This window comes from Protopterus annectens, chromosome 1.part2, assembly GCF_019279795.1.
Source record: "Protopterus annectens isolate FY-2018-M chromosome 1.part2, PAN1.0, whole genome shotgun sequence".
NCBI classification, from domain to species: Eukaryota; Metazoa; Chordata; order Ceratodontiformes; family Protopteridae; genus Protopterus; species Protopterus annectens.
Window position 1 is genome coordinate 504,939,421 of NC_056727.1, and position 27,694 is coordinate 504,967,114.

General features: G+C 43.8%; 1 protein-coding gene across 1 annotated transcript in view; it reads left to right on the plus strand.

The window, feature by feature from the left end:
- Positions 1-1,729: 1,729 nt before the first annotated feature.
- The window catches only part of NPHP1 (nephrocystin 1), a 1,368,595-nt gene continuing 1,342,630 nt past the window's right edge, over positions 1,730-27,694 (plus strand). The window contains exon 1 of the mRNA XM_044057279.1: positions 1,730-2,045. Coding sequence (XP_043913214.1) covers positions 1,980-2,045 — 66 coding nt within the window. The 5' untranslated portion in view covers positions 1,730-1,979. The remainder of the gene's footprint in view (positions 2,046-27,694) is intronic.

A 27,694-nucleotide genomic window follows, 5' to 3' on the forward strand; every position in this document is an offset into this window, starting at 1 on the left:
AGGGTTAGTAGAAGAGGGAAGTGGACAGGAATGATAGGAGAGCGATTATTGTTGCTACTCAACATTTTTGCACTGGTCTTGTACTGCTCTTATGAACTTATTCAATAGTTTTCTTTTTTAAACAAGAAACATCTTCATTAAATTATCACTTATGACATAGACAATCATACATTTATATAAATGAAAACAAGCCATATTGACATATTTTTGGTTGCAAACAGTATATGTCACTCTTAATCTTCTGTACAGTTACTGTCAATCAAACACTACACAGTGCATTCTTCCTCCAAAACATTATTCTGCATATATTGTTCCCACAATTCCCATTTTTCTATGCAATTCGCTCCCACCCTTTTCTAAAGATCCCAATTCCAGTTCCTTCATCTATGTTATATTCATTACTCCTGCTATTATTGGATAATGGAAAAGTACCGACTTTGATTTCCATTTTCTAGTAATTGATTATTTGACAGCCACATGGTGGTGCAGCAGTTAGCGTTGCCACCTCACAGCAACAGGTTCTCCAGTTTGATTCTCGGCTGGGGTGCCTTCTGTGCAGAGTCTGCATGTCCTCCCTGTGGCCACGTGGGTTTCCTCCGGGTGCTCCGGTTTCCTCCCACATCCCAAAGACATGCTGTAGGTGGATTGGACACTCTAAATTGGCCATAGGCATGAGTGCGTGCGTGTGTGTGCCTTCTGTGGAAGGTTGGGCGCCAGGCTGGCAACTCGACACTGTAAAACTCCACTGTCAATCATTAGCGAACAGGTGATCCGCTGTGGCGACCCCTATCCGGGAAAAGCCGAAAGAAGATTACTTGACAGCCACCAGAATAAAACTTGGCAATGACTTACTATGTCTAGGCAATTTGGATTCTGTATCACAGTTTAAAAAATAATTTCCTTAGTTACATCTATCTGCTCACCCAGTATTTCTGACAAGAGTATAATCTGGAGGGAATATTTAAAGTTTGCCAACTCATTACACTCCCAAAATATAAGTTCCCAATTAAACCTTTCTTCCCCAGCACACCCTTATACAACAATTTTAGGGTTGCTACCTTTTCAAAGGACCAAAGTGATGCTTTGTTTACAGAAAACTCACATTTTTGCACGACAGTCCATGCCCACTACCAGTACAAAAGACTAACTCAAGTTTTCACAAAATAAAAGCTCATTCTTGTAGAATTTAAGTTAATTCTATTGTTTAATGAAAAAATGAAGGCAGTTCAGCTACAAAATGGATTCATTTGATGCAGCTATTCGAGGAAAATTAAGAAATATTTTTGTCATAAAATATCAAGATATTTGCAATTTATGTTTTCTCACAGGGCACTACTGGCCAAATAGGGACTGTTCTGTGTATAGATTGATTAAATAGCTTTGGTGAGGAGCTCTTTTCACCAGTTTTATAATGATTTCTACTCTACATTATCTGTGTTTTTATATCTATATATACTGTTTCGGTAAATATTCCGTTTGTCTATACAGGCAGTGGAAAACACTCGTCCTTGCGAATCAGTCTACTGCCCCGATAATAATAACGATAATGGTAACTGGCGTGCCCTTGAAATGACAACTTCAAGTCATAACACAAGCAGCTACTCAAATACATATATTTTTTTCGAAAAAGAAAAAAATAAACACTCAGCAAGCTATAAAACAGGCTTTGCGAAAATCTTTCTCCACAGACGTGCAACAACCGAAATTACATGTAGACGTTTTCCAGCAGCTCAGGAAAAAAAACTCAAACGCATCCTTTGGAAAAGGACGCTTGAGAGTGACGTTACAACTTGTCGCAGCGTCCTTAGCCTAGTTACCAGAGTGGCTGTGTTTTCGCTCCCTACTTCGTGTTTGAAATGGGGTGGAGATGTCAACTTATGTTTATATAAACTATTTCCAAAATGAGTTGTACTGCAGTGTTATTTTAGGACAACTTTTTCAACAAAGTTTGAGTGTGTAACGCACATTTATATATAATCATGCCTTCCAAAAGAAAGGAACAACAGCTAAATGTGCAAAGTGCAAGAACTGATCTCAAATCACAGGTAGGGAGGAACTAGTTTTTGATGGACACTGACATGCTAAGGGGTAATGTTATGTTTGGGAACTACATTTATACAATAACTCTTCTATAATTGCTAGCAAAAGAAGCATGGCTGTCAACATCTTTACTCTAAAACCAGGAGTAAAGCCAAAAATTGTCAGGTCAGTTCTAAAATGTTGAAGGTGGGTGGAATAAGAGACTTTACATTGATATGCATTATTATTGACATTAAACAAATATGATGTCTGGAATTACTTAATGATTTTCACCATCACTGTTTTTCACAAAGCCATTATTTTTTGAGATACATAGCAGAATAGGCACAAATCAAGAATGCTTGAGAGGTATGTGCAGAATTAATACAACGCAATCGACAATCTTGCGAAGTATCAGTACTCCAACACAAACATCAGTTGTTTTTATTGTATGCTAATCTCTGTGTACTGGCAAACCAGTAGATTTGTGCGTGCTATTAGAAAAGTCATCAAGCTGCATCTTTGTCTCATTTTTTTTCTTTAGCATAGCATTCAAAATACATTTTATTGCAGAGGCTATGCTTACATTCACATTTCAGATATGTAGATATGTAATCAGCATTGCAGTCACTGGTAATGCAACATGTGTTTGAGTAGTAACTCTCCAGCAACTGTTTACTGAGCTGTGATGGCCTAACTTGCATAACAATGTATGATTAAGATTTTCTATTATGTGCATATATTTGTTTTAAGAATTTGAGTTATGAGTCCCGCTCTCAAAATACAGAGAGATGAAACCGTGACTGTGACCCAGATGACCTGTGTTTGGTTAGTGACATGGGCACAGGATGGAATAGGTAGGATGGGAGTTAAGGTCTGCTATCGACTGGCCCATCTTGGTGAAGGGTGGTAGCTGTAGCTTGCCACTTGTGTAACAGTGAGGGGAAGTACTGGGGCAACACAAACTTGCAGAATTATATATTGCCTGGGGTTAGGGATACGCATATGACTAAAGGTATGTACGTTGCGTATGGTTGACTGCACTAGCAGAACTCTGATGAACCATTGTGGAATTAAGGGCATCAGCACAGGGACAACACTAGGCAAGAGATCATGCTCCTTTTTCAAGCATTTAATAGTGCTCACATTCTAAAGAAAGCAAGGCTGTACATGATAACCCTGCTGTATAATTTGTGTCTACTCATCTAGGCATCAAGACTAGATTAAATGCTAATGAAAGTAGTATTTTGACATGGAATGGTAACTTATTTCATAGGTTGGGAATACACTGAGTTAGGAAGCTCTCTCTAGTGAATCTTGTTTATTTGTTGTTGTTGTTGATTTAGGTCTCTAGAGTAGGTGTTTATAAAGACATTGATTTTTCAAAAAAAAAAGAGGTCAAATAGTATTTTGTTTTTCACAGCTCAAAAAATTAGGCACAGGAGAGCTGTGTTAATCTATCACGATAGAAGAAGGATTCAAATACTTTTATTTTATTGTTTAGGAAAATTTGGGGGCATTTTTGTTTGAGTGAAATGCTTGGATTTATGTGTATCAAAAGGGGCACTGTATTTAATGATGGCTCTGATAAAGAAATAGTACAATGACCTCATTGGTTCTTGAAGATATTTTCTTGGAGATTAACTGGACTAGGTAGAAGGATTTCCTAACTATTATGAAAATGTGATGATCTAATGAGAGACGGTTGTCCACATATGTACCCTGGTCTGTTATGACAGTATTTGTCTAAAGAGTAGTACAGTTTATAACATTTGAAGTGGGCACAGTATTTTTTGCTGAACTTTAGTATGCTGCACTTTTTTGCATTTAGTTTGACACCATTTTCAGTACGCCAAGCATGTTCATGCCCCATTCCTTGGATGGGTGAATGTTAGTGCCCAGCTTGCAGTGATCAGCAAACTTGGTCAAGCAATCTTCTGGGATATTTGATTGAATGTTTGCAAAATAATTGCTAAACAGGAAAGTGCCCAACCCTGATCCCAGTGATACCACACTGGTTAACATTTTATATTCAGAGAGGGTAATAGCAACTTTCACAACCTGGGATCTGTTATAAAGACAGTTTACAATCCAATGGGTAACATGGGGGCTTTTATTAACTTTATTTCATTTTTTAATAATACCAACATGGGCAATAGTGTGAAAAGCCTTGGTTAGGTCAAAATACACAACGTGCACTGAGAGACTACTGTTTCCACACCCTCTGTACCCTTTTTAAAGACACTTACTAGATTTAAGAGAGAGGTCCTACCCTTCACAAAACCAAAATGATCGGGGTCTAGAGCAGTTAAGTTGTTTATTTACCCAGAGGCACATTTTCCTATGATACATTTTATGGCTTTGCATGTAAGTCTGGTGTGGCTGATGAGTCTATAATGACCCTGGTTTGCAGAGAGGTCAGATGCAGAATTATACACTGCCTGGGGGTGGGCATTGTAGCTGTTCTCCAGGTATTGGGCACAAACCCCGTAGACAGACTGAGGTTAAATAGTTTAAATAGAAACTTTGATGGTTCATACTTGGAACTGATGAGAATGCAGCCTGGTGTGTTGTTTGGTCCCATGGAAGTTTCATTTTAACCTTTGATAGAGATTCTGAGACTTGCTCCAGTGTGACTTCAGGAGGAGCTAAATTTTCAGGTGTAGTGGGAGCAAGAGTATGACGGGTGGCCACGGTGGTGCAGTGGATAGCATTGCCGCCTCACAGTAAGAGGTTCTCCGGTTCGATCCTTGGCTGGGGTGCCTTCTGTGCAGAGTCTGCATGTCCTCCCTGTGGTCTCGTGGGTTTCCTCCGGGTTCTCTGGTTTCCTCCCACATCCCAAAGACATGCTGTAGGTGGATTGGACACACTAAATTGGCCCTAGGTGTGAGTGTGTGCATGTGTGTGCCTTCTGTGGAAGGTTGGGCGCTGGGCTGGCAACTCGACACCGTAAAACTCCACTGCCATTCATGAGCGGACAGGTGATCCGCTGTGGCGACCCCTAACCGGGAAAAGCAGAAAGAAGAAGAAGAAGAAGTGGGGGCAAGAGTATGGACAGACTGGGGAAATTTAGCACTAAATTTGGTAATATATTGTCTGTTTCCTAGGCGAAGAAAGATTTGTAGTTTCCTTTCATTATCTGTAGTGACCTTAAGCTTGTATTCTAATTTACATTTTGTAATGGTACTCTTATGTTCCTTGTTGGTATGTTATACTGTGATCCTGAGATAAGGGGTTAGGGATTTCTTATAGCTTTTCATTGTTTTCCTTCTTTTGTTATACATTTTTGTTTAATATGGGGTTCCACTAGGGAGAGAGATGTATTCCTGAATGTACCATTATATTTAAGGGAAAACTCCACATTAGAACTAAAAAAATCTATTTTTTTTCACTCTGTTTGTTTTCTGAGCTATTTTAACACTTCAACTTCACTCAGAGTGCTTCTTATAGAATTTTAAAAAGCTTTCTGCAAAAATGGCTGCTAATGGGGCTTGATATTATCAGCACAATCTTGTTTTTCTTCAAACCTTTCTCTTTCCCATAATCTGTTTCAAGTCTGCTTTATACGAGTCATGCTAGACATAAGGCAGTAGTAGTGTATTCGCATGTCATTGTCATATAATGGGATAAGTGTCAATCACTGTCATCTTATATACCTTCTGTAACAAAACTGCTTCTATTTCTTCAATGACCTTCATTTGTGTGTGTTTCAGGGCTTGTTTTACAGTATACAAAGGAGTTATACAGCAGTAACCAAAAAAGTAGCTGAATTGCAGGCATTTGTTCAAAGTATCTTTTTTGTAGTCTAAGATGAATTGACAATCCCCTCCCCCATACTTTGTCAAAAGTCTTGATACTTTACAAGAATAATAAGAAAAATATTTTCTGACTTTTCTGTAAATGTCATATACATCTTTGATACTACACTTAAGTCATCTTAAAATGTAAAGCAATATAAACAACAAACGTTTCAAGTTTAAAGGTTAGCGGTTCAATACTATGATTCTGCCTGTGTAAATTGGCAAAATAGTTGAAAACTGCCTTTGAAACATTTGTAATTCCATTTTGCTTTGAAAGGCAGGGCTACATTGGAAACAGCTGGGAATCGGTGTAAGTTTTCTTCCTCTCTCTAATAAAGACAATGGAAAACAGTTTCACATCTCTGTCTTTTTATTTCACAGCATCTGCTGTACTTCTGATAACAGCAGGATTAATTTCCCCCATTCCAATATAAGATTGTCAGCCTTACCTGACTATAGTTTTCTGTTAAGGTTGCCACCCGTCCCGTTGTCAGCGGGACACTCGCGGGTTAAGCCACCTTATCCTGTTGCCCACTGTATCAAGTAGTGGGACCTGAAAAGTCCTGCTTTTGTGATCACACTGAATTGCCGTGGAAAAGTCGCAGTTACTTCTGGCTTTTTCATGGCAATTCAGTTACGTCACCAACCCAGACCTGCAGGCAAAGCTGCTGCCTGTTAGGTCTAGGTGCTTTAATTTGTGCAGCAATTAGCTGCAATTCATGAAAGGGGTGGGGATTGGGGCAGGAAGAGCCCTGCAAAGATCACAGCTGTAGGAGCGCTTTGTTTTAAGCGCTTCTACAGCCCCAAAAAAACTACCGATATATGTATATATTTTTTTTATAACAAACGATCCAGCCAGCCAGCCATCCTCCTCCATCCAGCCAGCCTGCCAGCCAGTCAGCCATCCTCCTCCATCCAGCCAGTCAGCCATCCTCCTCCATCCAGCCAGCCAGCCATCCTCCTCCATCCAGCCAGCCAGCCATCCTCCTCCATCCAGCCAGCCAGCCATCCTCCTCCATCCATCCAGCCAGCCAGCCATCCTCCTCCATCCAGCCAGCCATCCTCCTCCTCCAGCCAGCCATTCTCCTCCTCCAGCCAGCCAGCCAGCCATTCTCCTCCTCCAGCCAGCCAGCCAGCCAGCCATTCTCCTCCTACAGCCAGCCAGCCAGCCATTCTCCTCCTCCAGCCAGCCAGCCATCCTCCTCCAGCCAGCCAGCCAGCCAGCCAGCCATCCTCCTCCAGCCAGCCAGCCAGCCATCCTCCTCCATCCAGCCTGCCATCCTCCTCCATCCAGCCTGCCAGCCAGTCATCCTCCATCCATCCATCCAGCCAGCCAGCCACCCTCCATCCATCCAGCCATCCGATTCAGCTATCCATCCATCCATCCATCCATCCATCCATCCATCCATCCATCCATCAAGCTATCCATCCAGCTGCTACTCCCACCAACCAGCTAGCCACTCCAGTAGCCATCCGTCATACAATAACAGCATCTCCTTCACCACTCTGGTGGTGACGTCATGGTAGAGGGTGTGGCCAGTGTCATATTGGCCACACCCCCATGTCCCACTTTGGCCCACTTAAAAGGTGGCAACCCTATGTTCTGTATGTCTGCGGTATATCATGCAGGCAGAGACAAATTCCTCAGCAAATCATGTAAGAAGTTAAGCTTAAAAAATTGAATGGTCTTTCCCTTCATTTGTTTCCAAGGCAAAGAAATGAAAACTCTATAAAGTACAAGCAGGTTTCTGGTACCTATACAGAAGTGGAACCATACTGTAGGAGAAAAGCAACCTAAGAGTTGAGTTAAAGTGTAGGAGGAAGTGGAGCTTTCCTTTAAGGCAAATGGGTACTGACTTTCCTGTGAAGCTGTATAGGTTTGGCAGAAGTTGGAGGTGAATGTGACAGCCCTCTCAGTTGGGTCCATTTGGAGGGGATTGCTGGGAAATTTTTGTAGGTCTTCTACAAGCTGAAGTAAATATCTCTTTGCGAAGTCTGGAAAAGTGGTGTCAGTTAGCAGTGGGGCACTACCACTAGGCTTGATAGAGATGGTGGCTGATGTGTGGTCAGATTTAACCAGGGATGATAAAATCTGGGTGGGGGTGCAAGTACCGACTAGGTTGGTAAGGGTCATAGTTTTACAATTTGCTCCACTGTATTGGAACTAACAGTTTAGGAACTGCTTCACGATCCAGTTTTAGAGATTTAAGTGTACCACTTAATGCTTGGATAATTGAAGTCTCCTAGTAGGAAGGTATTCAGATTTCTATTTAAACCCACAATGGTGTTTGGGCAATTGCTGTGTTCTTTGAGGGACGTTGATGGGGATCTGTAGTTTAACAGTGAAGTAATAATTGGATTTGTTAATGGTGATTTCGATCTCCAGGAACTCAAAGTTAGAGTCATGGATAATGCGACTTGGGATGATTGTGTTTCTGACAAATACAGATACTCCCCTACAGCTACCCAAGGGCCTGAAGGCATGATAGGTGCTAAACCATTCTAGACAGGGACTACTATTACTACACTGAAACCATGCATCAGTAACTACACATACACAAATGTGTTCAAGTTGAAGGAGGGCCTCAAGTTCAAGTAATTTTGATTTGGAGTTCTATCAGTGAGTAGTGCCACCATGATGTTGTCCAAATCTGAGTGTGATTTTGCCGTGTAGGAATGCCCAGTAGAGAGCTTTGGATAAAAAGGCACTATTGGAACAGGAAAGACTTTAGCCAGTGTGTAGAAACACTGGTATGAGAAGTGCAAGCCATCCCAGCCTGACACATACTGGAGCCCGTTAGACTTAACATCATCTCCTTAGCCAGTTGTTAAAGCTGATTATCTTGTACTCTTATCTGCCATCATTCTTGGTACAGGCAATGTATTACTCAGGATCATCTTTCCTGTTTCTAAGTCGTACATAGTAAGTTCTATCATGTCTGTTGTGAAGGCTGCCAGCCTAGCTAGGTAGAATTTTGCAAATAATTCTATGTCATTGTAAATATTAAAGTAATCCACAGGTTTGTTCTATCAATGTAAAGAGAACTAACTGGATTACACTAGACACTAGTCTTGGATAATATCAATAGGACTAGGGTACAGTTTAGGAGAGGTAATTGTAACACCATGAGGGTGGTATACCTGGCCAAATGTTGCAGCTGTTCCACATTTTATATAGGGAAAACAAACAGAGTCCTAAGAAACAGAATATATGAGCATTATTGTTGTCTAAGGAAGAAGGATAAAAATAATACACTCTGTAGGCATTTAGAGTCCAGTCAAGGGTGTTCCAATTTTAAGTTTGCCATACTGGAAAGTATTCATTTGAATCCTAGAAGGGGGGATATTAAGAGCATCTTAAAAGAAAAAGAAGTTAGATGGCAACTGTTGTTGAATGCAACTGGTTTCTCAGGCATCAATGACAATATTACCATTACACCAGTCTTAGATGTAAGACGATAGGGTGGTATCTTAGTCAACCTAAATCCTGCTGATTTAAAAAAAATTGTATTATGTTTGTTACTCAGCCATTTTTAGATCTTAGTGAGGAAGCTTGGTTTTATTTAAGCTTATTGCAAGCATAAAGCATTTATAGGTCATTGCTACGGTTATTCACCATATTAAATACATTTTTATTTACTGTTGTTATGTGCATTTTAATTCAGGTTTTACAGAAGGTTTTAAATAGTGTTGTTTAAAAGTACAAGCAGGATGCATCATCACTAGTTTTAACCATTGTTATTGCAGGTAATAAGTTATTTAAATGTATAAATGCTTTCGTGATTTTATTGGTTGTGAATTAATATTCAGACACCGTCAATTGAGTTTTAAAATTATTCTGATGAAATATACGGGCTTGTAGATGAAAGTGCTAAATCCATGTCAGTGAATTAAAGAATTTTTCTTCATTTAGTTACCGAACTGGTTCATTTTGTACTTTGCTGCAGCTATGGAATACTGGTCCTATTTGTATGAATGTCATTGTGTTGTTTCTTGTTATATGTTAGGATTAAACTATATGTTGTACTGAGCTTCAAGAATGTAACCACAGTGCACTCTGCTGGAAGAAAGCTGATAAGTCAAGCATTGTATGACTGTTTGATCTGAAGTTTGGAGACAGGATGTCCGGGCCAGGAAGTTCTTTCTATTGTCTTGATTTAAGAGATAATTGCTAAGGTTTTGCATGTATAATGTCTTTTTATTGCTGTGGCTTCCTGGCCAGGTGCAGCTTACTAAGAAATGTAAATTTTGAGTTTCTGGTAGCCTGGGAACTAAAGAAGTGATAAAAATGATGTAATGTGAAATGACTCAGCAGTGCTGGGTGTTTGTCAATTTAAGACTTTCTCAGAGAGAAATATTTGAGCATTTTGGAATTTGTCTGAACCTGAACCCATCAACTCACCAGCACTTGCTTGCTCTATTTGTAAAGATGATGTTAGACTTTAGTATTTCTCTTAGGCATAGATAGAAATAGTAAGATTAGTCTAGCTGTTTTCTATATTTATGTCAAATTATCCTACAATATTATTTTAAAAGTTTCCTGTGATCTCTGAACCCTGTAATGTCATTGTGTTGAAGTAATAATATTTGTCTTGTGTTTTTATTATTTATTATTAAATATTTTTAAACCTTTCAACTGTGGCTGTTTTGTGTAAAGGTAATTTAAGCTCTTAGAGTACATTACATGTATTTGGTGATGATGTCCAAGCCACTTCAATAGCTTTAGCCCTGGGTGACACTTACTGTTTGGATAACAGTGAAATTGGTCACCCTTTGGGAAGGGCCTTATTAGTAGCTAATTAGAGTAGTTGGTGACAGTGATTACTTTTAGCCTGGCAGGAGGGGGCATAGCTGGAGAACCTGTGCCAGCCTTCCTCCGTAGTGTCTGTGTGTTTGTATGTAAACCATATCTCAAAGTGTGTTTGTCAGCTACTTGGGCAGAGACACAAAGCACTGGTTGGACAAGAGGGTACTGGAGGTATTGGCTTCACTACTCGGCTGAGATCTGTACCTTATAGCTCCGCCAGTGGGGAGTGTTATTGGGATCTAGAGAGAAAGGGAGAAACCAGCCCCAGACTGACTGTGATCTGTGTGTGCTCTTAGGGGAAATTTTACTTTACTGTGTGTGTGTATCTGTTATCCTTCCCAATGTGCATGCCCCTCACTGGTGCTAGTGGTGTGGATTGAGGCTCCTTGATTACTGGGCCAGTGCATGGGCGTCACATCTCTCTGTGCATCTTTCTGGATGCACAGACTCAAGTCAGTCCCTTCCACGTGAGACACTGCTAATTTTTAGTCATAATTGTCTGGTTTAAGGGCTCTTAGAACCCTTGTGACATCATAGATTCTGGCCCCAGACTAACAGCTTATAGTCACCATGTTCTTGTTCAGCCTGGAGAGTGTGGAGTCTTGTTTGCATAACTGTAGAATCATGTCTGACTAAAACATTTCCTTGAGTGGAAGCGGACTTAATGGGCCTTATAGCTTAGGTCTACTTTCTTGGTGACCCTTGTGTGAGCTGTACATATTTGCAGTATGTGTGAGTGGAGGAGGAGTAGATGCTGCTTTATGAGCTGGAAGCTGTGAAATTTTAGTGTATATTCTAGAAGCTTTAGCAATTTTTCTTTACAGTCTCTGCATAGGTTATGGGCCTGTTGGCTTATTGTGATTGATGTGGTATTGTTTAGGTATGATACTTACTAGTAGTAGGTTGATAGAAGATGTTTGCCTCCATGCTTCTTAAATAGTTAAATATTTTGTAAGTTAAACTATTAATTGGTAGAAGTAGTGCATAGTCTGTAAGCATAAGGCATTTGAAACGCTCACTGCCTTAGAACATGTAATGTGATTGGACTTGTCACAGATGGAGTGAAAACAGACTGCTGAACCATGTTGCTAGATGGTGAAGGACTGAGGCTCGTCACAATGTTCAGTGGTTAGAAGGAGACTATTATAATAGGCTCTGACAATTAATGGATAAAGTATTTTCGGTGATACCTTGAAGTTAGGTTAGATGGTAGCTAATCTAGCAGTATTTAGTAAAAAGTCAGAATAAGATCTGCCAAGAATGATGACTAGTAGTGTTGGTCCGACTGTGACCGCACTCAGCTTGGAATATGACCATGTGCTCCTTCTGTCACTAGAAGCCACTCATCCCTAACTGGTTCCTGAGAAGTTGGTCATAGGCATGCCTGCAGTCAATAGTATTGTTCCAGATGTTGCTGGAGTCAGTATACCACACTTAGCAGCACAACAGAAAGTCAAGCTTCACAAAGGTCCATAATTAAAATTTATGAGGTTTCTGCCAAAATGGTAACCAGACAAATCAGGAAAAGTCCCACCTACATTGCAAAATCAGAGAGAGAGAGTCAAGAATCAATGTCCCTGTGCTCCTCATCTCACCTGGAGCAAAGCAGTTGTATTAATTCCAACCTGACTGCTAAGAAACAGTTTTCAGGCATCCCAGTGATTTGTAATTTTTAGGAAGAATAGAAAGCAATGTCCCTCTGTCCTTCCGTCACAGTGTCCCTCTGCCCTTCTCTCACCATGAGCAAAACAGAAATACTAATCTCAAGCTGATACTTAAGAAGCTGTTCATAGGCTCTTCACTGATCAGTGGTCTTGACTCAGATGTTACAGATTTTAAAAGGGAGAGGAGGAGGAGAGTCCAGTGGATCCGATAGGTTGTCCAAAGTCCCATTCCCACTACATGTCTTTCTGCTCTGTAAGAAAAACAAGAGATGATAAGGCCATCCAACCAAGGAACAAAGAGGCCATGTTATAGCTGTTACTTAAGATGGAAAGACCTGGCTCCCCTCCTGATAGTAGGGTAAAAGAAAGGGAACCATTGGCAAGTCCCAGGGAGAGGAAAAAAAAAAAGAATTTTGACTTCACAGACAAAATGGTAGCCCTGGGTGAAGTGGGGACAAATCCCATACACACACTCGTATAGGGGTCTTGTACCCCTTACTTAATTCAGTATCTTCCAAAGTTACACAACTCTGAGAAAACTTGGGTATTCTTACATAAATTGTTAAACTTGATTTTCTATACAATTCCACACACAATTATCCTCACCCCTTCACTCAGAAAAGTGTTTGTTGTATATATCATTGTGGGGGACTCTTTCATTGTTGATAATCCAGTTGTCTTTTTGGCAGAAGAACAGTTGCTAAGTCAAATATACTGTGACACTGACATCAATTTTAGATTTCAGAAGGACAGACTTAACAAAGTTGCTGGGCGAACTAAAACTTGCCCGCACAAAAGGTGGTGTTTCAGTAATCCTGGCAGCCTTTGTAATTTAAATATGCCGAAGTAGTTCAGGAAGGAACTAGAGTTACTATGCCAGAGGCAAGAGCTTTTTCACTTCATTATCTTTGCTACAAGTGCTGAAAGACTAGTAGTCACACGATATAGATTGTCTTATGGTAATGCCTATTCTTAAATGGATAGAACCCAGTACCCTACACCCCCTTTCTTTGAAAATTAAGAAATATATTCTAATATATAAAAAAAAAATCTCAAAAAACTTCAGCTTTACTCTGTCGCATATCGCCTATGCAGAGGCGATCTCTGCCTAACATACAAAGCTATGTCAGACCCAGAGCTGTTGGACATGCTCCGCGTAAAGCAATCCTAATCCCTCCGAGCTACACGCTCTAGGGCCCTAAACCTTGTCACCACAATAAACAGAACATGCTGGAGGGATAGATTCCTGTCCCAGAGACTGCCCCTACTCTGGAACAAACTACCTATTTATATCAAACAAAGCTCCTCATTAGCACTGTTCAAGAAAAATCTTGATGATTGGATGGGACATAGGAAATTCACCCCGGGGATCACTTCTGTGGCTATGCTTGAAAATAATTTTCTTGGGTGGCAAAAGCCAGGGTACCGTTTGGCTAGGCTTATATAGGCCCTAGGGCCAATAGCTTAGTACCTGCCTATGAACCTGTAAGTAGAGGCAGATGATGGTACAATACAGACATTTTCAGAATACCACGTGTAACTATTGCAGCATGTTTTGTGCGTAATACTTAGAAACAAAATTCAAAAGACTATGGGCAGGATTCACGAAGGCTTGCACGGAGTCTAAGAATAGTGTAAGACTCCATGCAGCCTTCGCGATCCAGGAACAGCCCAAAGTCCGTGTAAGAGACCAGCTAAAACGTCTCTTACACGGAGTGGGCGTGGATAAGCTAATCACCTCACTTGCAGCTGAATAGCATGCAAATGAGGTTGATTAGCGATCCAGGAAGCCCAAAGCAGCCCGTGTAAGAGCCGTTTTAGCTGCAGAAATGTACTCAGTGTACAACTGAGTACGTTTCTGCAAAAAACACAATGGAGCCATGTCAGCTCCAAATAAAGGGTGCATATGTGTCAGGCAGCATGCCAATGGCCAAATATGTGGCCATTGGCAAGGTACCCCGATGCAAATATGAGAAATAAATAATTTTTAAAAGCAGCGCAGCCCCGCACAAACGGGCTGCACTATATAAAAACATAAAAATGAAGGTTATAAACCCACAAATGTGGGTTTTATGCAATACATGGATTTACAATGCAGGGACCAGCAGACCAAAAACAACATGGCCACCATTTAGTGGTTGCTAAGGGGGGAAGCTGAGTCTAAGAGATGTAACTAAGCATTAGTAGGCAATCTGATGCAAATGAGTGTTAGGATACTGAATTCCACTGTCACATAGCAAATGAGCACATTCTGAGTAGTGTAAGAGTTACATAAGGGGGAGGAACAGAGTAGGAGATAGGTGACATCACAGGGGGGAATGGCAGAAAGAAATGCAGTTCATTGGAGGTCAGAGTTACATGACAGATGTCAGACACATATCATGGAAAGAGGAGTGCCACAACATAAGCATGGGAAAGTCAAGAAATGGAAGGTGTACACTGTTGCCTACACCAAAGTTTCTTGCTGGGCGTGCATGCGCAAGTGTGCATGCCATGAAGCGCGAGTAAGACAGTGTGCGTGCGTGTAAGGCAGACTGAGCATGTGGGAGCGTGTTGGTAGATGTTTAACACTGTTTGCATGGGTGTGCGCGCGTTTAAACCCGAATAAGCAGATTCTGAACCGTGTAAGCATGTGTGCGTGCGTGTAAGCCACTGTGAGCGTGTTTCTGCTGGTATGCACGCTGCTCCCCCCTGAGGAAACAGAAAGGAAAAAGGAAGCAACAGAATTAGTAGGAAGCTAGCAGGGAATACTGCTGGAGCTAGCAGGTGAAAACAATTAGAAGCAGGCAATTAGACAGGCAGAATAGTAGCTCAGCCCAACACTTCAAACTCTGCAAACAGCAGTGCAAGATGTTTCTCTCAAGAGACACTGCAAGACAGGAGTAAGCTATTAGAAGTGAAAACTGAAAAAGCTGAACTCAGAGCAGAAATGTTAGGGGCTGCCATAGCTGTCATAATGAGACATAGGCGACTTGCTGAGGGTGGTGACAATGCAGATGGTGCCAGACAACCCACAGTGAGGAGACGGAGAAGAGTGTACAGGCCCAGGGTCACCTACCACGGGTTACATGAGCTGGAGATAGTAGAGTGCTATAGAGTGGACAGAGACCTCCTGCAGCAAATAGTGGAGCTGTGCAGGCCACGCCTCACACACAGAACCAACAGAGGGGAACCCATCCCAGTGGAAACCAAGGTATGTGTTGGCCTAAGAATACTAGCAACAGGTACCTTCCAGAGACCAACTGGTGATATGATGGGGATATCACAGGCATCAGCCTCCAGGGTACTGCACCAGTTCCTGGATGCCATGTCAGCACATGTCGGTGATCATGTATATTTCCCCAATGCCCATGAGGTATTGGCCAGCAATATGTGTCTCTTCCAGCAAATAGCGGAATACCCTGAGGTAGTGGGTGCAATAGACTGCATGCACATATGCATCAAAGCACCAGCCGGTGAGCGGGTAGGGCCTACATTAACCGCAAGGGCTTCCCCTCCATCAACTGCCAGGTCATGTGTGATGCCCAGGGCATAATAATGAATGTGTGTGCTGGCTGCCCTGGGAGCTACCATGATTCCCACATCTGGCATTTGACGCAGCTGTACCAGACATTTGCCAATGGGGACATCCCACATGGACACCTAGTGGGGGATGCAGGTTATGCACTGGAGCCGTGGCTGATGACACCCATCAGAAACGCACACACACCTGAACAGGAACGCCATAATGAGGCACACGCACAAACACGTAATGTAATAGAGCATGTGTTTGGGCTGCTCAAGTCACGGTTCCGGTGTCTGGACACATCTGGTGGAGCCTTGCAGTACACACCAACTACATGTACCCAAATTGTCATGGTATGTGCTATGCTACATAATATGATCTTGCGAAAACAGCTGCAGCAGGACCAGCATAGGGCTGGGCCAAACAGCCCCCACCATTGCCAAGGCCATCACAGGCAGAGCGTGACTCAGAGGAGGAACAACCTGAGCCTGCCCCAGTAGGCAGAAGGAGGCGTGCCCAGTATGCCCTGGCCTTGGCAAAGAGGCAACGATAGCACATACACTGGCTCAGTAGGAACCCTGGGAATGATACCCCTCTGACTCACTCAAATAATAACAGGGATGCCTAAAATGACATGACCTGCTCACAAACATGTACAGGGAGTGTAATATGTGCATCCGACAGAGGCAGCCCTGCAGCACCACCTGAGGCATGAATGCCATGTGTTAAGTAATGTAACACCATGTACTATATGCACACCTGAGGACCGTGACTAACATCCTACCCTCACCAAGCATCATGCCACAATATGACAATGAGATGATCAAGTGCAATAATTGGCTGAAGTATTGCAGTTAGTCAAAGGGGATCCAATGTGTGCCAGCCTGGGATGACATGCTGAGCATGACATGATGCTCCACCTGCTAGGACTGGCGTGCACCTATCAGTGCAGGCCGTATGGATACTGGCAAAGGCTGTTGTTACCCACAGTGTGCCCTGAATAGGTAAGGCTCAAAACACAAACCTACCTCCATAGGTATCAGAAGGGATAAGAACCTAGATGTAATGCTACCCAATGCCAGAAGTCTAAACAGCAAGATGCATGCAGTCTAAACTCACCCAGTATGGAGAATGTTGATATCTGTGCTGTAACAGAAAACTGGGTCAAGGCTCACAACAGCACCCTAACACTACCAGGTTACACCTCATACTGTGCTGTACAGCCTCAAAACATGGAACAAGCTACAAAAGGAGGGTGACTAGCAATAATTGTCAAGGATAACCACACCCCCATGTTGGTACCACAACAAGAAGCAGCATGGACTAGCCATGGTCAAGTAACAGTGGCTAAAACTGCCCCCAGTTTATAGCCTGCTACAGACTACCATCCCAACACCAGGAACTGCACCTGGCCTATGTTGGAATACATGAATATATCAAGTCCTCCAAACCACATTATATTGGGTGACTGAAAATACCCAGACATAGACTGGGAGCATTATACTAGCTCCAACACTGTAGGACAAAAGTTCATAGAATCCATAAACCAAAATGCCCAGGAACAACGTACCACTCCCACAAGAGGGGTAAGCATACTGGATGTGATAATCAGCAACATGGGTACTGGATGGCAAGATGAGAAGTGTATTGCTCACTGGTAAGACCAGACCATAGAGTAATCACACTGGATATACACATCCTGACCACAGTCCCTGGCCAGAAAACCACAGTGAAAAACATGTGTAAAGCAAAATTTGCACTCCTCCAAACTGATGTGGAATCCATTAAAGGTCCTGTGCAGGTGCAAAATATGGGCCACACCTCAGAACCTGTTATACAGGCATTCCATGAACACTGCCAGGAATGCTTGGATTATGCAATCCTAAATTAAAACAAGACACAATGCCATACACGCAGGCATCTGGCATGGTGGACACCAGCCATAACCAAACCATGCAAGAGAATGAGGAAGCTACTACATGATAGAGCAAACATAAAAAAAGAAGTAATCACTGATCAGTAGTATGGCAATAAAATATGTCCACACATACAATCCACTAAGGCCAGCTACAACAAGTTGAATCTGTGAATCTTGAGGCAATGTTACACCTGCCCCAAGTACACAGACAACCCCAACTCCCCAAGAAATACAAATATATGTGAGAGATGCAACCATCTATCCAAACTGGAGGCTGAGCTCCCTCAACTCAGTACTCCCAAAACTAGTCAGGAGGAGAAGGTAACCACACACACCACAAACCCAGTCCCACATAGACCTATCACAACTGCAAACCAAAGACATAAACACAGAAAAACATTCCCGGAGGCCCGAATTACAAACACACCACACCAACAGAGGCCTCCAAAGCAGACACCCAATCAAACAACCTCCAAACATAGCACATGCAACACATAGTACACAAAGCTGGTGTGCCAAACAGTCACAGGCCAGAAGGAGAAACAACATGCCTGATACAGTTGTAATAGGTGACTCCATAGTGAGACACGCTGCTGTCCCGCACACCAGACTGAACAAGGGAAAGGGTACAGTAAGCTGCCTGTAGGCTGCTACAATACGCCACATAACACAAGTATGCAGGTCACCCCAAAGCAAGTAGAAATATGATGCAGTCATAGTCCATGCTGGTGTGAATGACCTGAGATGTACCTCCCCGGACTACATGAAAAGAGACATAGATGAGCTCTCCGATTATGTAGTCCAGGCCGGTATGACACTGACCGTTTGCAGCATCCTACCCTCACCAAGAATGATGCCACAGTACAAACACGGAATGATCAGTTATAACAAGTGGCACAATTACTGGTGTCATTCCAAGGGGATCCAATGTCTGTCTGCTTGGGATGTCATGCTTGACAAGCCACGCAGCTGTTCCAGGGATGGCTTGCACCTGTTACCCCTGGGAATCTGGATATTGGATAAGGCTTTTGCCACCTCCATAGAGCCTTTCGTAGGCAAGGCTGAAAGGACTAACCCACCACCCTACAAAACATAAGTGGAAAGAAACATAAGGGTAATGCTGACCAATGCCAGATGTGTAAACCTCAATATGCATGCTCCCGAGGCCATCCCCAGTATGGAGAACATCGATGTCTGTGCAGTGACAGAAACCTGCTGCAAGCCTCCTGACAGCACACCAGCACTACCAGGTTATACCACATATCATGCGTTATGGCCCCAAAACCTGGAACAAAACATAAAAGGAGGGTGAGTATCCATATTCAGCACAGACACCCATACGTCCAGGTAACTGACAATGCACAAGGCATTGGAGTCCACCCATGTGCAACTAACCGTAGGCAAGACTGCTGTACAGTCTGTAGCATGCTACAGACCACACTCTCACACACAGGAACCCCACCCAGCCATCCTGAAGACACTGGACAGTATGAATGTCCCACCAAATACCAAACAAGGTACTCACAAATTACCACATAGGTGGTAAACCATTATGTATGGAAGGAGTAATCAGGGACCTAGGGACACAAGTGGACAGTAACCTGTTATGTGACACTCACATTGCCAATGTGGCTAGGAAGACTGTCTATATTGGACACCGTATCATGAAAGGATTCACATCTACGTCAACAGAGGTCATTGTGCCCCTATACTGTTCTCTTATCAGACCCATAATCTAGTACAATGCCTCATTTGGGATGTACCTTACCTGACACCTGCAGCAGTTAGAAAGACCTCAAAGGTACCTCACCAAGAGGATAAAGGGTCTCAAATATATGTCATATGCTGCCTGGCTGTAGACACCCCAGCTGAATGCAGTCACATACTGCCTACACAGAGGCATTGTATGTCTGTTGTACAAGGCCATGTCCAACACAGGAGTAATGGACATGCTCCACCCCAGAAAACTCAAAGCCATCGGAGCTGTGAGAGTGAGAGATGTCAACCTCAACACATAATGAAATAGGATGTGCTGGAGGGACAGATACATAACCCAGAGGCTCCCACACCCTGGAACAGAATCCCACTCCATGTTAGGCAGAGCCCCTCACTGACACTCTTCAACAGGAATCTTGCCAAGTGGATGGATGATCGTAGATTTACACTGGGGTCTTCACTGTGTCACGTCCAGACAGAGGCACAGCAAAGCAAATCATAAATGGCCATAATATTCACATAGCAAGGGGTGGCGAAAGCCACACACACTCTGGCTAGGCTTACAAATGCCCTAGGGTGGATAGCCTAGTATGAACCTATGAACCTATGAAGATACAAATTGTACAGGACACTAAGGATAATCCCAAGGCTTCCACAACTGATGGTAGGAACCATGTTGGGAATTCACAGATATGCTCTGAATCACACAAATATTACAAACAACATACCAAACACACACACATATTGCCAACATACATCCTGACAGGTGCAGTGCAACCCCCAGAATGCAAAATATCTATCCCAGCAGACTGCTGGCCGCCTGACATTGCAGATGCTGAGGTAACAGCCAGCATCTACAAAGCAAAACACACAGCAGCAATGGTATGAGATGGTGTCCTGGGCTGAGTCCAACATGGACTCCAAGAAGAATGGAATGCCAAATCACACTACTGCTCAATGTCAGCCTTACCACAGGATATGTACCCAAAGAGCAGTGTACAACAACAGTGGTCGTTCTCAACAAAGGTGTTGCCTGAATGGATACTGAAAACTACCACCCCAGAATCCTGAGAAGCTTGGTCTGCACAGCTATGGAAAGGATCAGCATGTACCGCAGACATAAAGATATTGGGGACCTACTAACACCGGACCCTACCCAGTGTGGCTTTCTTAAGTGCAGATCCTGCCCCTAAACATGTTTGACTCATTTGAAACAGTCATTAAGGTCATTGATGAGGGCAATGTGGTCCACACAGTGTAGCTGGACCTTGCAAAGGCTTCTATACAATACCCTACATGTTCATTATAGATATGCTCACCAGCTTAAATATAAACCCCTATGTCAGTAGAGGGGTTGCAAACCAGACCAAGGACAGAACTGACATGGTCAGACATGCTGCAGCCATGTCAGACTACAAACCAGATATAACTGGCATCCCACAAGGCTTGGTCCTGGGACCTCCCTCGTTTGGTATATATGTCCCATAGGTACAGGCCAACATGGAAGGACTGTGTCTGAACATGTTTGCAGAGGACTACAAACTGCCCACCATATCTGACCCTCCAGCTGACACAAGCATCCCACAAAAGGGCCACATAGAAACAGACAACTGGTGCCATAGTCATGTCAGCAAGCTAATTGCAGAAAAGTGTATAGTCAACCCCTGTGGATATACAGTAAGTGCCCACCAATTACCACATAGGTGTTAACCCATTACGTACTTAACATGTAATGAGAGACCTGGGGACACAAGGTGATAGATATCCTGCATTGGACAAACATGTGGCTGTAGTGTTTACAGAAACATACCATATACCCACCTAATCATGAAGGTTGTCAGATCTAGATAAGGGAGGTCATTGTGGCTCTGCAGTCATCCTTCATCAGCGTTACAATTGACTACAATAGCCCCTGTGGGATGTACCTCAGCAGACACCTCCATCAACTGTAAAGTCCCCAACAGTACCTCACCAGGAGTATCAAAGAGCTTGCACAGATGCCATGTGTTGCCTGATTAAACAAACTGCAGCTACACACACTGCCATACTGCCCACCCAGAGGCAAGCTGTGCCTGATGTATAAAGCCATGTCCAAGCTGGAATCAATAAACATGCTGCACCTTGTACAATCTGAATGGCAGTGAGCTATGCACATGAGAGACCTGAACCCCAGCACTGACATACATAGGACAAGCTGTACTGCATGATCCATAACACAGAAGCCACCCCACTCATGAGTAAACTCCCAGTACAGGCTATCCATAGAGTCACTCATCGATTCTCCTCAAGAGGAATCTTGATGAGTGGATGGGAGATGGTAGGTTTACCCTGGGTATCACTGTTATGTCACAGGTAGACAGAGGCACAGTATACTAACCATGACATATGTCATGGCAAACTCCACTTACAATGTGTGTCGAAGGACAAACACACTCTCCGACTAGCATTAGAAATGGCCTAGGGCACATCGCTAGTGTTTGCAAATGTACACCTATGTTGTGGAATACACTACCAATGTTGGACAAGCCTGGTTTAAGTAGTTCATATCTGAACATAATGCAACATGGTCAGATGTGCACAACTGGCCCCTAACCAGGCTGTTGTGCTCACTATGGAAATGTAAAGCAGTGATAGGACTAAAGCCCAGGATACTGTCCACCACAGTCAAAGTACTGAACCAGTACACCATACGGTACTACAGTGTTAGGTCAGTATGAAAGGATGTTGACAACTGTATGCAAAGTATCCCATGCAAACCCTGCAGGCACAGTATAATCCCTGTTGTGTTCACACACAAAGCAGTCGGACAGTAACTACACAACATGACACACAACACACAACCATAAACGGAGATATTTGTTGAAGTTCACACTCATCCACAAATGTGGTGGGCTGCAGAGTTCAACATATGGAAAGCTCACACTGGGCATGCTCACACACTTTGATAAATGAGACATATGTCAGACAACATGCCATGGGAAGGCTGAACTGGGCATGCTCACACACTTAGGCCAAATCTCAGTTTAGCAGTTGGCCACACATATCTGGTATTTGTAATGGTTATTCCAGGAACCAACCACATTACAGCAATCTGCCCAGTGCACACAGTTAAATGACTACAGAGACATACGTGATATAGTGGATCCCTCCCATATGCAAACATCTTCCACAGATACACAAGTTGTTCATACAAACAGGGAATGCTATGGCAATAAAGACCTGCAAACAGTCTATCAGCAACAAATAATGTGCATTTGACAATTAAACATATGGGTGTAGAGGTCAACACTAGGCTGTTTGCCCTAGGGAATGACAGCTTAGCCAGAGTGTGCTTGGCCTGCCTCCCAGTACAGTAGTCTACTGTGCCACTGTAAAGTAGGTCACATAAGGCACCGTGTGAGGCTAGTGTGCTGTGCCTCTGTCAAGCAGGGACACAGTGGAGATCCCAGGGTTTGAATTTGCTAAGCCACAGCCATGTTGTTGGTGTGTGCTGGAAGAGGGTTGCTGAGGACCTCTAACAGTAAGTGGGCATCAATAACAGACTGAGGGAGCCTTATCTGCATTGTCTGGACAATTTCACTGTCAACACTGTGTCCTGATGATTATGAGGGATTGAAGTGTCATGCGGTACTGTTCAGAGATGTCCTCCTCTGTGGGCTACTGCTCTGCAATGTATTAGCTCACTCTGTTGGACAGCTCATATATGGCTGGTGTACATCTGACAGGTGTCCTGTTGTGGAGCAGTCATGGGTATATTTGGGATAGCATGATCAATGCAAACCTTCCACATGCTCATAGAATGCAATTGTCAAGGATTATGCAGAGTGGCCTGTATACTCCCCAGCATGGGTCCTTTGAAGTCTTCCATCCCAGTCTTCACAAGTGTAAAGTCTGCTTTTGATAAATACAGTTTGTTTGCAGTGACAACCTTGCCTGGGGTGGGGATGGGATATGGATGGCCAGGGAAAGGTGGGTATGGTCAGATATCAACAATGGTGGTCTACCTCTGGTGTGGAACAGTGAGTACCCATGTTGTAGATGGTCAGGTGCAATATGTATTCCCCCTTGTGGCTGTGGTGAGTGGTTCTGCCATAGCACATGGACTCACAAATTGTAGTGGCTGTAGGGTAATGTTGTAGAGGCCTGAGTAGTTTCCACACACAATATGCCTGTACCTGACGTTAACAACTGGAATGGTGTATGTGAACACCTGCATATCTTGGCACTGTGCCCAGGGAAGCAAAGTGTGTGTCCTGGATGTGGGAGGGGTGGTCAGGACTGGTTGTGTTGTGTGTTACAGGTCCTGTGGTCACGAAGCATGGTATAAAACATAACCTGCCAGTGCCATGTGCATATCTGACCCTGACGTAGGTGGCTGCAAATGCATATATATGCTATCCCCCACCTGACAGGTAGTACTAGATGTACATACCTCTGTAGAAATAATGATGTCAGCACCCTATAAATACTGCAGGTGCAGAACAGATGCCCAGTAATCCGGATAGTGCGCTCTGCTAATGTGTCCGTCTCGAGTGTCATAACATAGTTAGGTAGGGGTTTGAATCCTGCAAATGCTCAGTGTGTGTGTGTGTGTGTGTGTGTGTGCAAGTCTGTGTGAGGGAAATGTCCCTTTTGGCAACTGGGAAAACACACTACAGGATGCACATTCCCCTTTCTAAACACTGATGATGTCAGCACCCTATAAGTACAGCAGGAGAAGAGAAACCTCCCAGTAATGCAAATAGCGCGCTCTGCTAATGCGTCCGTCTTGAGTGTCATAACATAGTTAGGTAGGGGTTTGAATCCTGCAAATGCTCAGTGTGAGTGGGGTTGGTGTGTGTGCAAGTCTGTGTGAGGGAAATGTCCCTTTTGGCAACTGGGAAAACACACTACAGGATGCACATTCCCCTTTCTAAACACTGATGATGTCAGCACCCTATAAGTACAGCAGGAGAAGGGAAACCTCCCAGTAATGCGAATAGCGCGCTCTGCTAATGCGTCCGTCTTGAGTGTCATAACATAGTTAGGTAGGGGTTTGAATCCTGCAAATGGCAAGTGTGTGTGTTTGGATGAGGGGGGTTAGTGTGTGTGCAATTCTGTGTGAAAGAAATGTCCCTTTTGGCAACTAGGAGAACACACTACAGGATGCACATTCCCTTTCTAAACACTGATGATGTCAGCACCCTATAAGTACAGCAGGAGAAGGAAAACCTCCCAGTAATGCGAATAGCGCGCTCTGCTAATGCGTCCATCTTGAGTGTCATAACATAGTTAGGTAGGGGTTTGAATCCTGCAAATGGCAAGTGTGTGTGTTTGGATGAGGGGGGTTAGTGTGTGTGCAATTCTGTGTGAGGGAAATGTCCCTTTTGGCAACTAGGAGAACACACTACAGGATGCACATTCCCCTTTCTAAACACTGATGATGTCAGCACCCTATAAGTACAGCAGGAGAAGGAAAACCTCCCAGTAATGCGAATAGCGCGCTCTGCTAATGCGTCCGTCTTGAGTGTCATAACATAGTTAGGTAGGGGTTTGAATCCTGCAAATGGCAAGTGTGTGTGTTTGGATGAGGGGGGTTAGTGTGTGTGCAATTCTGTGTGAGGGAAATGTCCCTTTTGGCAACTAGGAGAACACACTACAGGATGCACATTCCCCTTTCTAAACACTGATGATGTCAGCACCCTATAAGTACAGCAGGAGAAGGAAAACCTCCCAGTAATGCGAATAGCGCGCTCTGCTAATGTGTCCGTCTTGAGTGTCATAACATAGTTAGGTAGGGGTTTGAATCCTGCAAATGGCAAGTGTGTGTGTTTGGATGAGGGGGGTTAGTGTGTGTGCAATTCTGTGTGAGGGAAATGTCCCTTTTGGCAACTAGGAGAACACACTACAGGATGCACATTCCCCTTTCTAAACACTGATGATGTCAGCACCCTATAAGTACAGCAGGAGAAGGTATGTGGCATGGACAATGACTGAGTCATATGTGTCCATGCCTCTGACTGACCTGTATGCTTGTGTTATGTGGTGGACCATAGTGCCCCACGGGCATATCACTGTGACCTTCACCTTGTCCAGCCTGGTGAGCGTGACCTCACTGTACCGGACAATAAAGGTACCTAACACAACTGTGGCAGGTGTGTTGTCTAGCCGCACAGGCTGTGACTGTTTGGCACACAGGATTTGTGTGCTATGTGTTATGCGTGATGTGTTCTGGCATAACATATGCCTGTGTGCCAGCTGCAGAGGTGTCTGCCGCTCAGGCAGGATGCTATTCTTAGGCTCCACGAATGGCCCAGTGTGTTCACGTGCTTGTATTGCTGTCAGTGTAGGTCTACATCAGACTGGTATTGTAGTCACTGTAGTATTTCATGCCACCTGACAGGTTATGCCAGTACTGGGTTCAGAGTGCTTAGTCCCCAGTTTGGCTATGTGGTTCCATCTCATACATGTGTTGTACATCCATGTGTAGGGGAGAGGGTTGACTGTGTACATGTGGCAGCTGTGACATTGCCACATGACCCACATATTCCACAACTGTACCATAGAGGTGACTGACAACTGACCTTTGCACATGCTACCATAGTATTGTGATTGCCATGGTGATTAACAGCACATAGGGCCAATGGGGAACAAGGTACATAGGGTCATAGGTTCATACTAGGCTATCTGCCCTAGGGCATTTATAAACCTAGCCAGAATGTGTTTGGCTGTCGCCATCCATTGTAAATATATCTTGCCATGCCCTTTTTCGAGGTTAGTATACTGTGCCTCTGTCTAACAGTGACACAGAAGTGATACCCGGGGTAAACCTACAATGTCCCATCCACTCATCAAGATTCCTCTTGAAGAGAGTCAATGAGGGACTCTGCCTAACCTGGACTGGGATTTTATTCCAGAGTGAAGTGAGCCTCTGGGTTATGAATCTGTCCCTCCAGCATGTCCTATTTATTTCAGTGCTGAGGTTCAAGTCTCTCAAGCGTGTAGCTCGATGGGATTTGGATATTCTCAGGTGCAGCATGCCCATTAATTCGGGGTTTGTCAGTGTTTTATACATCAGGCACAGTTCGCCTTTGAACAGGTGGAATGCCACTGAGTAGAGCTGGGGTTTCTTTAACCGTCAGCATATGGCATCTGTTTGAGCCCTTTGATCCTCTTGGTGAGGTACTTTTGGGGTCTTTCCAGTTGCTGCAGGTGTCTGGTAAGGTACATCCCAACAGGGGCATTGTACTCAATTATGGGCCTGATGAGGGATGAGTAAAGAGGCACGATGTCCTCCCTGATCTAGATGTGAATCCCTTCATGATGGGGTGGGCTATATAAAATGTCTTTCTAACCACTTTGGCCACGTGGTTGTCAAATGAGAGATTGCTATCAACTTGGGTCCCCAGGTCCCTAATTACTTCTTCTGTACTTAATGGATTACCACCTATGTGGTACTTTGTGGGCACTTTGTTTTTGCCAAAGGGGATGACTATACACGTTTTGCATTCAGCTTGAGGCCATGGCTCTGGCACAAGTTGTCTGTTTCTATGAGGCCCTTTTGGAGGATGCTTGTGTCGGCTGGAGAGTCGATTATGGCGTCCAGTTTGCAGTCATCTGCATATTTGGTCAGCCACAGTCCTTCCGTGTTGGCCTGTACCTCCGATAAATATATACCAAACAAGAGAGGTCCCAGGACTGAGCCTTGTGGGACACCACTTGTAACTGGTTTGGAGTCTGGCATGGCTCCAGCAATTCTAACCATGTGGGTTCTGTCCTTGAGCCAGTGTGCAATCCATCTAGTGACATAGGGGCTTATATTTAAGCTGGTGAGCTTCTCTAGAATGCCCGAGTGGGGTATTGTATCGAAGGCTTTTGCGAGGTCCAGGTAGGCTGTGTGGACCACCTTCCCCTCGTCAATGGCCTTGGTGACTGTTTCAAAGAAATCAACCAGGTTTGAGAGGCAGGATCTGCCCTTAACAAAGCCAAACTGGGTATGATCCAGTGTCTGTAGGTCCCCAATATCTTTATTTATGAGGTCCATGATGATCCTTTCCATAGCTCTGCAGACCGAGCTAGTGTGGCTTATGGGGCGATAGTGTCCAGGATCCGTTGAGGCACCACCTTTCTGTAGAGGGACCACTGTTGCTGTACGCCACTCTTTGGCCACATATCCTGTAGTAAGGCTGGGATTGAACAGTAGTTTTATGTTTGGTTGTAGCTCTTCTTGGAGTTCATGTAGGACACAGCCCGGGACACTGTCTGGTCCCATTGATGCAGTGTGTA